At 42.8% G+C, this 14,679-nt stretch overlaps 2 protein-coding genes across 4 annotated transcripts in view; both read right to left on the bottom strand.

Moving 5' to 3' along the window:
- Window positions 1-6,709, bottom strand: part of LOC105837163 (protein roadkill) — a 47,801-nt gene extending 41,092 nt beyond the window's left edge. The window contains exon 1 of one of the 2 annotated variants that reach the window (XM_012681707.3): window positions 6,155-6,709. In XM_012681707.3, the coding sequence (XP_012537161.1) occupies window positions 6,155-6,240 (86 nt within the window). In that variant the 5' untranslated portion in view covers window positions 6,241-6,709. Of the gene's footprint in view, window positions 1-5,809; window positions 6,029-6,154 lie in introns of those variants that run through there. The other variant, XM_012681705.3, reaches the window with a different exon arrangement.
- Window positions 1-14,679, bottom strand: part of LOC105835532 (origin recognition complex subunit 2) — a 100,646-nt gene that overhangs the window by 17,572 nt on the left and 68,395 nt on the right. The gene's annotated exons all lie outside the window — the stretch shown is intronic.

The raw sequence follows: 14,679 nt of genomic DNA, 5'->3' as shown, positions 1-14,679 counted from the left end.
AAAGTTTGTTACGCGGGCAATCCTGACGTCGGAATATTTCCAGCGTTAAATCCCCGCGGCCGTCCGGTTTAATGCATTTTCATATTTAAAAAAAAAAACAAAAAAAAACGCGAAACGCGTTACCTGACCGGTAAGTCCGCTAAATTCCACCGCCATGCCGTCGGATCAATCGCCAACGGCATTATGCGAACGGAGCGAACGAGGAATTAGAGATAAGCGCGACAGCTGCGAAATGATTGATGGACAACGGTCGCTACATAGTTCCCGGTGAATTATTATTACGGGTAGGCATGCACACACGGCCTTGCCCGTTTCGCCGTGAATGGTTTTCCTTTCGTGACGACGCGTTTAGAGGCGCATCAATGCGTTTCCTTCGGCCGGGATTTCAACCGCCGCGGCCGGCGAAGTAACGATCTTATGCAAATTGTACCTGCATTTCCTTAGAAGCTCGTTCCTCGCGAGCGGCTAAGGTTCTTAATGTTGACCAAGTGTCCGCGTTATGTGCGTACGACAAATGACACGCGTATGAATGAATAAGTAAATAAATAAAAATAATAAAATTGCCATCCCCTTTTCAAGTTGTGTAGAAGTGTCATAAATGATATTTTGAAAAGTTATAACGACTATTAAATATTGAGTGAAATAATTCCAATTAAATATTTGATTAATGCAAGTAAAATTAATTTTGTTTTTCTGAATACTTAGCAAGTGTAATCAATTTTAGTAAAACTTAGTAAAATTTAGGAAAACAAAATTATTCTCAGTTATGTTAACCAAATAGTTAATTGACATTAATTCACTTAACATTCACTCAACATTAGGCCACTATTTAATACTTTTTTTTTTTAGAAATGAATGGCGCCATTTCCGTGATGTGACAGTCAAAGATCATCGAGAAATTAAGTGCTCGTGGAAAGAATGGAAAAAACACACCTGAACAAGACTAAAAGGTACCCTGTACACTTCAGTCAGCCGTAAATCTTCGGCACGATAGGCGAGAAGGTCACGACGGGAGCTACGGGCGCGATTAACTACAAGAAGATACGGAAATGTGCGCAGGTAGCCAACGCAACGATGTGAAAGATGCAGACGTAAGCTAGAGTCGGCTGGAGATAAGCTGCGATAATATATCCTGAAACACGTTTCCGGAATTGCGTATTTCACTTAATACATTAATGCGAATGGTACGCTCGGGTTTTAATTCAGCAACAGTTATTCTGATTTTTTTCCCTCTAGCAGCAAGAAAATTCGAGTTTTTTTTCTTTTACCGAGAATTAAAATAAAGTATCCATTAAAAAATTATAATAATTTAATTTAAGACTTTACCCAAAATCATGTACTAAAGAAAAGCTTGGTAATAATAATCGAACTTTGGTGGAATCATTTAAATTAAATGTTTGATTAATATAACCAAATATTTTATAATATTTAGTAATTATATCACGTCAATAGCAATCAATTATTAAACAGTTAACAAATGGTTACTAAATATTTGGTTACATTAACTAAATATTTAATAGAAATTATTTCACCAAAACTTTATAACTAGACTTTATTATGCTATTATAAAATTGTTTCAGTGTGGTAAACAACATAGATTTCAAGAAATTTTACCTAATTTATGGCATTTATAAAATGACTAATTAAAGACAAGCTTAATTCGGTCGGCAAAAATAGAATTTTCGCGCTTCATATTATTTCTCGCAACAAATTTTTTACAGTATTGAGGGGAGAAAAGAAAGTGGGTAAAAAGGAAACACTTGTTAGCATCATTATGAAATAAATAGATTATTAATATCGTTACTATTCTTATTCAACTTATAATTGGATTTCGCAAGAAAACTTGTTCAGTGCGTAGTCTGATCATCTTGAAAAAGTATATAAAATTACGTACAAATATCAGCACGAAGATCTAGGTATAGTCGAAGACTCGTTTTTAATTTATAGTTTAATTTTTACATGCCAAACTACATTTCTTATTATAATTTATAATGAAATTTTTATAATATATTTATGTTATCTCATAGCTATTATGATTTTAATTAATTCTAACAGAAAATTCTGTTTTTATTTTCTTGATTTCTTTTTGAAAATATATTGAGTAAATCTATATTCGTAATAATATTTAATATTAATAAATTGTAAAGCAATCATACATAATAATTTGTATAATATATATCAATAATATGTTATAATTATTAACAGTGACTTTTATCTAAAGTATAAAGAAACACTTCAAATCATTTGCGCAAAAAAAATATGACTATCTCCGGGATAATTGAGATTAAGTTTAAAACAACAAAAATTAACTATTTTTTCGGGTAATGACGTTTCGACAGTGAGAAAAAACTAAAAATACTTGACTTCCTAAATTCGAAGTAATCGCCAATGAACCCGAACAAGCGTGAAACTTTAAATCAAATTAAAGCTGAATTTACTATTAAGCTCAGGACGGATTTTAACGGAATTGTTGAATTTAACACGGCATTGCAGATTCACGCTCCGGTGTCGCGTTCCAAATTACGCGACATTTCTAAACGCGTCGACATTTATTGCAGCAAAACGGAATCTGTGCTACAAACTTCGTGAAGTTTATTTTAACGCGTTGCCCAGTTTTATACTGTTTTACAGTCTACGCCCCAGAAGAATTTTCATATAAGCATATAAATAAAATATAATGTAATATGATTAAATAAGACTAGTACAATAAATATGGCAAAAATTTATAATTTTTCTTCTATTATTTTTCTCATTTTGCATTGTTATCTGACTATTTGTGTGATACGAAACTACAAATAACATTTATTTTTCACAAACGCTTAGAAAAATTTTTGATAATGCCGGTTATTAATAATTGAAAAAACCAGACGCGTGTCACGGGTGATCATTACACGCGTTTAGTCAACGCGTCAATAAAATTTTATCGAAATCAATCAAGTCTACAAGCGTGGATGCGGGATAATTGCAGCAGTTCCCAGGAATAGTTTTTACATTTACGGAAAGAACGTGGCAGTGTCAAGGACACTCGTCTCTAAAAATAAAGTGTTGCAATTGATGTAAGAAAGCGGAAGACCAAGAAAACAAAGAGAGAGATATAGATAAAGAGAAACAGATAAAAGATTGACGCAGGAGATCCGAGAATTCAACTATAGCTCTGTGATTCATCGTCTTCGAATCGGGTATCGTGGAAGAAGCAGGAAGCAATATGACTAACGGTAACTAGACCGTCCTATTGACGAAACTAGAAATACCGATTTCCGCGATACACATTCCGATCACACATACACACGGTGACGTGCAATTAAAAACCTCGATACAATCCAGCCAAAAGAAATTTTTCCTTCAAGAGCGCGTTCGCGCAACGCTCAGCAGGACAACAAAGATTTCGTTATGCTCGTATTTAAAAAAATACGAAAATACAAAAGCGTTTTATTTTCGAGATAAACCAACCATAATACAACTTTCGTCTTTGTGAGCAATCTAGTAGTGTCTCTGTATTGGTCCAAGTCGATAAGAGGAGATAACGAAAATGTAACGGCAACGAAATTTCTTTGTCTGTTGTCACGACAGAGAGATGTATCGAGGACGCAAGCGCTCGCGAGTCTCAAAAATATTTTCCCTCTCCTCGATGAAGTTTTTCAAAGTTTGAGGAGTACAGTCCGGTAGAGAGCGCTTTTAATAAAAGTCGTAGCAAAAAAAGTGTTACGGCCGAGCGACGAGAGTGAGATGTTACTCGTTGCATTTTTGACCATTCTAAAGTCAACATAAACGCGCAAAACTTCTCGACTATTTGATCTTGATATAACATATAAATCGTTTACAAATGTACGTATGTCATTTCATATTATAATTAGTATATCAGTCTATTTCTAAAACGATAAAGTGTTTGGAAATTTGCTGGAAGTTTAAAATTAATCACACAGGGAGAATTTGTCCTCAAAATTATAGTAGCCGTGGGACAACAGAGATTTCCGAATATTTTACCATAAATTATATTTTAGTAAAATTTAAGCAAACCGTTTTATCATAAATCAATTTAGTTAAATTTTACTGAAATTCATTGTGTGGAGTATTTTATGGGCCGGTTATTCCAGTTTCTCGGTAAACTTATCTATTAGGTAAGTATGAGTCTGTCTTTATTTATTTAGAAAAAAATGAAGATAGACACATGCTTACCTGATAGGCTTAAAGTTGAAACAACCGACCCTATGCTATTATAAAGTAACAATTATATGTAAAATCCATTGACCGTCATGATTTTGAGGGAAAATTCTTATAAATATACAGACATAAAAACATATTAAAAGAGCTTGGTAATAATAATCAAACTATGATGATAGCTTTGGTGAAATAGTTTCAATTAAATAGTTTTGGTTAATATAATCAAATCAATATTTACCAACATTTAACAACCGTTTGATAACCGCTTATCGATAGATTGGTAAATATTTGATTATGTTGTGCAAATATTTAATTAAAATCATTCCGGCAAAGCTTGGCCATTATTATCATTATTATCAAACTTTTTCAATGTATTTCAGAAATAAAGCTGACGTACGAGAAAAAAGTGAAAAGTGATATTTTTCGGTAAAAGTGCCGAGTAGTAATACAATATCCGAGAAATCGAATCCTCTTCCGGCCGAGCATTTCCGGGCGGAACATTCCGCTTTCGTTCGGCGATGGCTAGTCGTCGCGCGACGAGTCTTCCCGCACCGAGCGGATAAACGATGGAATAAAACGAACGAATGAACGAGCGAACGAGAGAAGGCACGATAGCGCTGAAGGAACGTTCCTACGTTCGAATTCCATCGAGTCTCTCTTGGCGTTCACGGTCGGACCTGTCTATACGAAAGCCAGGCCGGAATCGCCGAGCCGTGACGAAGCTGCCCACATCGCGGGGCAGCCTCAGGAAGGTCGGCGTCTAACGTAAAAAGGTGTATTCACCTTGATTCGCGCTCCTTCGCTCGCGACTTGACCAAGAACTTTCCAGTCGGCCAGCGCGAACGCGAATCAACGCGACGGGGGAGGAGAGGAACACCGGTCGGACGGACGGACAAAAGAACGAACGAACGAACGAACGAACGAACGAACGAACGAACGAACGAACGAACGAACGAACGAACGAACGAACAAACGAACGAACGGACGGACGGACGGACGGACGAACGAACGGCTAATGGCCATCGCGATACTCGGCCGCTATCCTCGTCGAAGGGACGACGCGGGTCGTTGACCGTCGCGCTCGTCGCCATGCTCTCCGCCTCGTCGACAGGCGAGGCAAGCGCGTTCTGGAATCTCACGAGCAGAAATCCCGGGAGCACGAGAACCAACCGACCAACCCTCCCGTGTTCGTACCGGCTGCGAGAATCCGGACCTGCCTTTCTTTCTTTTACGATCGCGATATCTCTATTTTTCGCCACCACGTGCTTCCCCTGCGCTCCGTTCCCCGGGGAGGGAAAACGATCGTTCCGGGATTCCGGAAATCCTGGAGGCATCTCCTCGCGGATTTCGCAGCCGGTACAAAGGGGAAGGGCAAGGGCGGGGAGAAAGAACCGGCTCTCTCTCTCTCTCGCGCGCGCGCACGCGCGCGATCGATGCGATTCGCACTTTTCGTACGCGCGTACCGATGAAACACGAACATGGTGTACTCCGCCGGTTCCCTTCCTCTCCCCCTTCCCCCCCGACCGCTCGTCCGTCGCCCTCTTTTGGTCGCCCCCCGTTCTCCCCTCCCTCCTCCCCGGTTGGTAGTCCCGGACGAACGAAGACCCACCCTAGCTCCGACAACGGCGAGCCGTACGATTGTACGTACCGCGCCAGCGCCATCCTGACATGAGACAATCCGGGCCCGGCGGGTGTCGACAGCAAGGTATCCAGATCTGCGAGCGGCGACTTGTCGTTGACACTATATCCCACTACTGGACACATGCGCGCGAACAATTCTACGTCCTTGAACGAAGCGCGAGCTCGTCATAACTTCCGGCTGAGTCGCGAAGAGAGTACCCTTTGCTCCCCCTCTTTCTCTCTTTTTCTATATATGTATATATATATATATATATATATATATATATATATCTCTCTCCTTCGAACTCTTGCTCACCCGGCTTGCCGACTCGATCGACCGTACCGGCGTAACACCGACAACGACGATAATTACCCGCTTGCCGCTTGAGAATTGCCCCAGAGTCCGTCCGCTCCTCGGTATCCGGTCACTGTCACCACCGCATTTTTACCGGCGTCCATCCGCCGCCAGATACCACAACGGCCGACGAAGGGAGGGAACGATGGCGGTGGCGGCGGCGGCAACGAGAGACTTCTCCCGGAGACGCGACGAGACGCTGCACGCGTGACGATCGTCGTGTCCGTCGATGCTGGTGGTTGCGGGCGACGCTGCTCTCGTGCGAGGGATCAATCCGGCGGAGAGGAAGAAGAAACAGCTCGTACTCCCTCTGCCAACTTGTTCGCCTCTTCGATCTCCCCGTTCTCGTTTATTATACCTAACCTCGGCGCTCTTCTCTCTTCGCTCGGTCAGATCGTCGTGCAGCAACCGTGCGTGTGCGTATCAAGCGCCTCCACGAACACTCTCTTCCCTCTTTCTCTCTCTCTCTCTCTCTCTCGTTTTCCTGCCCGTTCTCGAGGTACTCTCCGCGATCTCGCGACCTCCGCTCCGGCCTACGGCGCTGGCTCGACTGAACAGAGCTACTGAACGCCCGTTGGTGGCGCTGGTCCCCACCCTGCTCGGCTGCACTCGGCTCGCGCTCGGCCGTCTCCGCGACCTCGTGTCGTGCCGTCGCACAACACAACGATACCATCTGCCCCTCTCCCTCCCTACCTCTTCCTCCCACCACGCCGCGTATCTATCTCGTTCATGCGCGGCACCCAAGGCTCCTCCTCCCTAGCCCTCTTCTGCCCTTTCTCCCACCGCCGCCAACCCTCCGCGTCAGGAAATTCTGCTGCCCCGCGACCGGTATAGCCTCATCGTCCAGGTCGCGTTACCCGAAATTGTATTAAACGTCGTTTCCTGGACTGCAACCGCGGACTGGTTGGCTGGCTGGCTCGTTTCGCCACCACGGATGACGGCCGACGAGAACGTTTTTGGGAGCGCGAAACAAGTTTTTTTTTTTTTTTTTCTCGAAAATTTTAGCTCGGGGAAAGTTGCCTCGAGAGAAAGAAGGACGCGATCTCCTTTGTCTCGTGGATGAACGGGCAAGACGATCAAGAAAGAGAGAACGGAGACGTATCATCTCCGCGAACAAATAATAATACGAAACGAGGCCTTGAAAGCCGTCCTCCGCGCCACCACTTTCGATAAAGGCGCACCAGGGTCGTGGATTAGAGAGGGGAGGGAAGGGGGTCCTAAACCGAGTCCTTCGGAGAGACGAGAAATTGTACGTCTCCGAAAGGAAGGGGGAGATTCAAGACCCCGAGAGGGTGGTTCCCTTTCAACCGTTCGGTTGGCGCCGTGTGGCGATCTCCCTGATCCGGATGGAAATGTTTCTTGTTCAAAGAATCCCCCACGTTTCGCTGACTGCGCGAGGCGACGAAATCAGGCCGGATAACGACGTACTCCGTTTTTTCCGATTATCATTAAAACGTTCTCCCGAAACGCGAGACTGCTGGTTCACGCGTCCCAAATTGTGCTTTTAATTTTCTAGAAATGTAAAATAGAGGCAAATATATTTTTTCGTTTTTTTTTTTAAATACAGCTCAACTGCAATAAAATGGAATACTACTGTTTTTTATTTTTCGAACAAATAAAATCGAAAATCCGTTTTTTTCGCCCCTTTATTTCTCTCCAAAAGTCTAGAAACATACGAATGGCATAATGACCATGGGTTTTACTTATTGATGAATTGCATGCTTATCAGAGCTCTTAAGTGTGAAAGAAAATCTTAAAACCATTGACATGGAAGACAATAAAGGTTACATTATCTTTAAAGAAATCCTGGAAGAGTACGAGAAGAAAAAAAAGAAATAAAGCGTGCTTTCATCAAAATTTCCACGAATTTTTCTAGACTAAAAACATTAAGTCTCGAACACGTACATCTACACATGAGGCGCACGAAACGTGCGATAGGCATCGACGGCTTTCGACAGCACCGGAAACCGAGAGAGCACGCCCGCCTCTGTTCCGTCCAGTTACGCGAAAAAGGGGTCACGAAAATGTTTTACGAGCCCGTTTAAGGTGCCTTCCTCTCTCGGAGGGGTCGGCGTCAATGGGACCGTGACGTCGTGCCGGAATCACGCACGACGGTCGTGACATTGTGAGAACGACGTGATACCGGGAGAGAAAACCGGAATACATTTCGGGCAAAATGGGCGTTGGACGGTTTACCGCACCGCGGCGGAACATCCGGTGTGTGTACAACGAAAGAGTCATGCCGATTTGGAGAAAATATCGATATCTACGGAAACCGCTCCCCCCCTTTTCCCCCAAATTCTAGAGTCAGAAACCTCGATAAAGCTAACACAAAATGTAAATAAGAAAGGCGATGTGAAAATAAAGGCAATTATCTTTTTACCTGAGAAAACTGAGAGGTTTTGTCTCTCTCGATAAACGTTACGCAATAAAGTACGTAAGCAAGAGTTTACTGAAGTACAAAAAAAAAACTCCCCCGGAAGGGAGGAAAGGCCACACAAAGCGGAAGACGTCACGCATACGGTTTAATAAATAAGAAGTAAATAAAAAGGGTAATTTGAAAATAAAGATAATTATCTTTTTATCTAAAAAACTGAAAGGCTTTATCTTTCTCTCTCTCTCTTTCTCGATAAACGTTACGCAATGAAGTACGTAAGCGAGACTCTATTAAAATTTATTAGAATAAAAATCTAAAACGAGACAAGAAGGGAGCGTTACCAAGCGAAAGACGCGCGTTCCATACTACTTAAAAAAAATGTAATTCTTAAAAAATATTACTTTTAATTACCAAATATTGCTTTTAAATGATAATAATTTTTACTTGAAAAATTTTTACATCAATAAAAAAACGCTATGTATACGCATAATGGTTGACAATCTTTTCAATTGGCTCAACAACAAGCCAGGCAAGCATTTGGGGAGAAAGAACGAGGAAAATTGCACGTTTTTTAATTTGAATTAGAGAAGTTGGTATTAATAAGCGTGACCTCGGGGCGTAGACTCCCCTTGACCCCCTTGAAAAATGACCCTGAGCCGCGTCCGCCCCGTCGTCCACGGCACACGAGAGTCGCGTTTTATATACCCTCTAATGGCTCGCTACTACTATTTCTTTCTATTCTTTTTTTTATTCGCATGCTTTGCGTTTTCCCGCTATTTGCCGTTATTATTACCGAGGAGACTTTTCCCGTCGCCCTCTCCCTTTTAATGCACAGGTTCCCGATATATTACAGGTTTCCGATATGCGAACGCCGTTTTTTCCCTGGAACTCTCGTCAACGCTTCTCTCTTTACGCACGGCCCTCCCCCTGGGTTTCGCCCTCTCGTGCGCGTTCGATCTTATTTATTATCCTTCTTGAAGGAGCTGCTGGAATTAATAAGGTCCCTCATGCATGCGCGCACTTCGAAAAACGTACTTCAGGCCACTTTAACTCGTAAATTCGTATTTCACCGAACGAGGGATGATATTCCCGGGGATGTAATTGGACGACGACGGCGACGCTTACGTGTATATCTCCGTCCAGCAAAGTTTGGAGCAATTTCTGTCGTGGATAAGTAAAATTGAGAACGTGCTATGTAATACAGGTGTAGTTACAACTACTACCTTATTGCCCGCTGCCTTATTGAGCGCGCAAAACTTCTCTAAATATGTGCGCGCGCGCGTGTGTGTGTGTGTGTGTGTGTGTGTGTGAGAGAAGAACACCGCGTGAACGTAAGTCGGTCGCAATCGCACGTGGATAATCCAGTGACTAAGGGCCGCGGCGCTCGTGAGCGCCTTCATTTAACGCTTAAATATGAGAGAGAAGCAATTTCCATCCTGCGATTACCTCAAATGCGATCTTCATATTCGTGAACGAATAAAACCGAGCTACAATTTCAGCTACGCACCGTGCTATAATTTTAATTACACACAGCTCGAAGAAATTGTGTGTATATATACACACACAGAAATATATACAGAATGTAGAGACCGAGCAAAATTGAATGGGATTTCACGATTAGAGAGAATAGAAACATGTAAGCATAAGTACACGGTGAAAAATTTTGTGTTGAACTAAATACATTTCACATACACTCTAAACCTTTTTTTTACCTAAGTGTTTGTTTTAATTTAACGCAAGATGAAATTTTAAGAGTAACACAAATATTACGTACAAAATTAACAGAAAAAAGTTGCTCTCAATATAATTTGGAAGTAAGTTATGGAAGCACATTTCTTTAATAAAATTAAGTTTACAACATGTCAAATTAACACGTTTACACTTTCATACATTTATATGTATCTTATTATTAATATTTTAAAATTGCACGGAGATGATTTTCTCTTAGAATTAATTCTAAAAATAGTGGGACAAGATTGCTTCAAAAAATTTTATTATAATTAAAGTAAAATTTTATTAAACTTTATTTTATTAAATTTTATAATATAATTTGGTTACATTTTATCAAAATTACCCATCCATAATTTTAAGAGTAAATTCTTAGAGAAATATCTTTCTATATGTGTATAACATTTTGACGTTATTTGTTCGCTATCCATAAATTGTTTTGATATTAAGAAACATTGAATCAATTAAAAAATATTGCAAAATAATCAAATATATAATCATATTAATCAAGTATTTTAAAAATTCAATACAAAAAATTTAACGTAGAGAAGGTTCTAACAGAGATACAAAATACTTTTAGCTGTGTAAGATTTAAATTTAAACTTGAAACAAGACACAATGCGGGCGCACACATATAGATGCATTCTTCAAGAGATATTTAATAATTCAATAAACGACACTATATATTGTTTTACAAAAATCGAGGGATTTAATTCGTTCGAAAGATATTTCCGTGTTGTCACGAGGGCGACAGTTGTGATACAGAATAGAGATAACTTTCTCGCGCTGGTCTGTCGGGCGAGTCGAATTAATTTGCACGATTACGTCAGGGAGTGCCCTGCCCAGCGTTGCTCTCCGCTGCAATACACGCGTACAGCAATTCAGCGAATTTTTTGCAACGCAGCAATAACGCAGCTGCGTCGAGCTCGAAAAACAAAAGGAAAGGAACGCGGCAATTGATACGAGAGAAATCGTGCGCTATCAGAAGAGCATTAATAAAAAAAAGAAAGAAATAAAAACTAAGAAAAATGAAAACGATGACAAAAGAAATAAAAATGAAAACTGCGACCAACGGATAGAGAAAGAAAAAAGGGAGGGGAAAAGAGAGAAAGGGGAAATGAGGCAAACGAGCGGAAAATAAAAACCGTAGAGAGGAGCGAGAGAGATAAGCGCAAACGCGCGAGGCGGATTACGCGATTCGCAAGTTTCGAGGCGTTGCTCCAGTTCGGGCGCGCTAATATCGCATATGGAGAGCAGGGAGGAGAGCGCGATAGAGCTCTACCGCCAAGGGTGGAGGCGAGAGACCATGGCGAGGAGCACCAGCGACGACGACGACGACGACGATGGCGATGATATCGGGGAGAGGGAGGAAGGACAGGAAGAACACGCGCGCGCGCGCGCAAGGGAGAAAAGAGAAGAGCGGCTGTGCGCTCGTAACGCCACGAGAGGTGATTGCGTTAGAACGAGCGAGAGAGAAAGAGAGAGAGAAAGAGAGAGAAAAGAGAAAGGGGGAGTAAGGGAGAGGGAGAGGCGCAGCCAGCTAGCAGCAGCGGCGGCGGCGGCGGCGGCGGCGGAGGGTTCAGACGAGGTCAGGTCACGGGACGAAAGAGCCGAGCCGAGCCGAGCCGAGCCGCTCGCTCGCTCGGTCGATAGAACGAACCTACCACCTATGCCACGCGGCGACGGCGGTGGTGGTACCACACCATGTCGAGCACTCACCATGGCTAATGAGAGCGAGTGTACACTTCCACTACTACTATCGCTACCAGTACCACCACTATTGCTCCACTGTACCATTCTACGTCTACGCTCCGGCGAGTCTGACGCGATTTCTCGGCGCAGGGAGAAGCCGGAAAGGGGAGGAAGGGAGGGGGAGGAGAGACCGATGTTCTCATGTTCGAATATGTCGACATGTCGAATGACGGCTGATTAATGCGGCCGGTTTACGATCAACGTGAAATGCGCGCGCGGACAGGAGAGGATTAAAAGACAAATTAAGACGTATCGTCAAGCGCATTTATAATGCGCGCGAGTGTACGCCGTAGGAGAACTCGCGGAGGAACGCGGATCACCCTCGCCGAACACGAATTGGGACGATATTGTGCGGCTGCGCTAATGTTGACGGATATTTAGATGTCCCGTAGCACTTTGCTTGGCATTCGTGTTTCCATGTTGCACTCGGCTTATCTCGCACTGAGTGTATTCCATGCGTGTCGCACACAGAGAGACCGACGACACGGTGCGCCGGGCAAGACATACTCGCGCATAATGATTTGTAATAAAAAAAAAAGAAGGGAAAAACGTCGGAGTGTTACACTTTGCATCCGCGCCGACACACGAGCAAGCGCACAATCCGTGAAAGTATTGGTTGTTTTGTACGCGCTGATATACTTACACACGTTCAGGGTCGTTACTCGCACGTGCCGGACGATATTGCATCCGGCAATGTCAAAAAACGTACGTACGCTTTGCACGGCGTTGCGTTTTAAATTTATCACTTTATCATAGACTAGCACTCTCGGGAAGATAAATTATTAATGCTTTTGTGTGCGGCCGCGTATGTAAATAGACGCTTGTAAATGCATATGTTCCTCACAGCCGTCGTTTAAATGCCAAACGAAGAGAAAGAGAGAGATTCAACGCGACTTGACATAGCCGCGAACGTCAAAGTTTTACTATTATTTAGGCCGCTCCATGTGCGTTTCCGCGAGATGCGCGGTAATGTTTTCCTCTCTCCATTTTTTTCCCTCTACCGCTCATTGTTTGCGAACACGCGCGGCGCCCAACAAGACATCTGCACCTCTCCCGGGTGTACACGTGATTTCTATTAAGGAAAACAACCGCAGAACACGCGGCTCGTGCGCGACCTCGAGTGAAGCCCCCGACCGCTCGCACTTCCTCATCCGGACTTTTCCACGAGCCCCGAAGATGATGTGACGTTTTGCCATTAAGCAGGTTTTTCAGCTTGAAAAAATTGAAGGGGGGTCACGTAACTTTCCGCTCGTATACGATATTTTCTGGCACAATAGCTTTTGGCATTTTTAAAAATGAAAACCGGCTTTAGAATTTAAAGGATAATTAGTTATTTTAAATTATTTCCTTTATATAATATATGAATAAATATTGATGAAAACAATTAAAAAATAATATTTCATAATAATAATAATTTAAATGTAGTAATAAGCGTCATTGCTAATTTCTTTAGTGTGACGTCATTTTCAGAGAAAATTGTATAAAAATTCATAAACATTTCATATTCTTACATGAAAATGAAGCGGCGTGAAACTTTATTTTTTATTAAAAAAAAAATTCTTTACTAACTTCAATATTATAATATTTCCATGATATTTTTGAAAGTGATATTTAAGAAAACTACGTAAAAAAAATTCGACAAATTCGGAATGCTTAAGTATAATCGTAAACTTATTCCGAGAATTTGATCCAGTTTCTTACATGATGAAAAGACTTGGAGAACCTTTTTAACAACGCGAGCTCGACGCGACGCGGGACATCGCGCCGCACACAAACCGCGAATCATATACCACACTTCTCGGACCCTCGTAAATTCACCGCAAACGACGGAAGTCGATTGTTACTCTGTACAACAACGGGGCGACGAGATAAAAACGAAATTTATTAACCTCCGTACAGCTTCGTATCTCTAAAAGCCGGAATAATTCACACAAATCATTATCGAAGGCTGACGTGATAATAATGGGGACACATTTCGCATCGATTTATTTTCGGTAACTCGCAAGTTATCGCGAAAGGTTAAAGCGTTAACGATTCAAGGAGGCGAATCGCATGCTCATCGTGAGGAAGTTGGCCTCGCTCCAACAGAGAGAGAGAGAGAAAGGCTATAAGCGGAAAACGCGGGTGGGACGCCTATTCTCTCTTTCTTGAGGATTTTAAACGGGGAAGCGAACGGGGAACGCGACGAGAAGCTCCAAGCGTCTCTCAGCACGTGGTGCGGCTGATCCGCGTGCCGCAGAGCGTCGTCGCGGCCAACAACGACAACGAAGAAGAGGACGAACCGCGCACTCGCCGGTCGCTGCTTCACGGTCGGGTAATTGATCGTGGAAATGACTTTTACGATAAAACGGAGTCAAAGTCAAGACGCTGGGATCTGACACGGACTTCGCTCAACTCGGTCAAGGCGGAAGACCGTTAGAACAGCTAGCTCGTCGTAGGACACGCTCGCTATACGCGGCAACGAATATATCATGACGCGCCTTGGCAATTCGCGCGCACTCGGATCATCTCGCTCCTGGAGAGCCGGCGTGATGAATCCGACTTGCTCAAATTGTGCAAATCGAGGTATCGGTCCTCCTCCGGCGCGACGAGTGCATTCGACGAGTTCCCCTCTTCTCCAAAAAACTGAAAGCACTGCAAATACTCTCTAAATACTCTCAAGAAGTGAAACGTCACTCTGAAAGAG

Source organism: Monomorium pharaonis, chromosome 7 (genome assembly GCF_013373865.1).
Source record: "Monomorium pharaonis isolate MP-MQ-018 chromosome 7, ASM1337386v2, whole genome shotgun sequence".
Taxonomy (NCBI): domain Eukaryota; kingdom Metazoa; phylum Arthropoda; class Insecta; order Hymenoptera; family Formicidae; genus Monomorium; species Monomorium pharaonis.
This window is presented reverse-complemented; position numbering and strand designations above follow the sequence as displayed.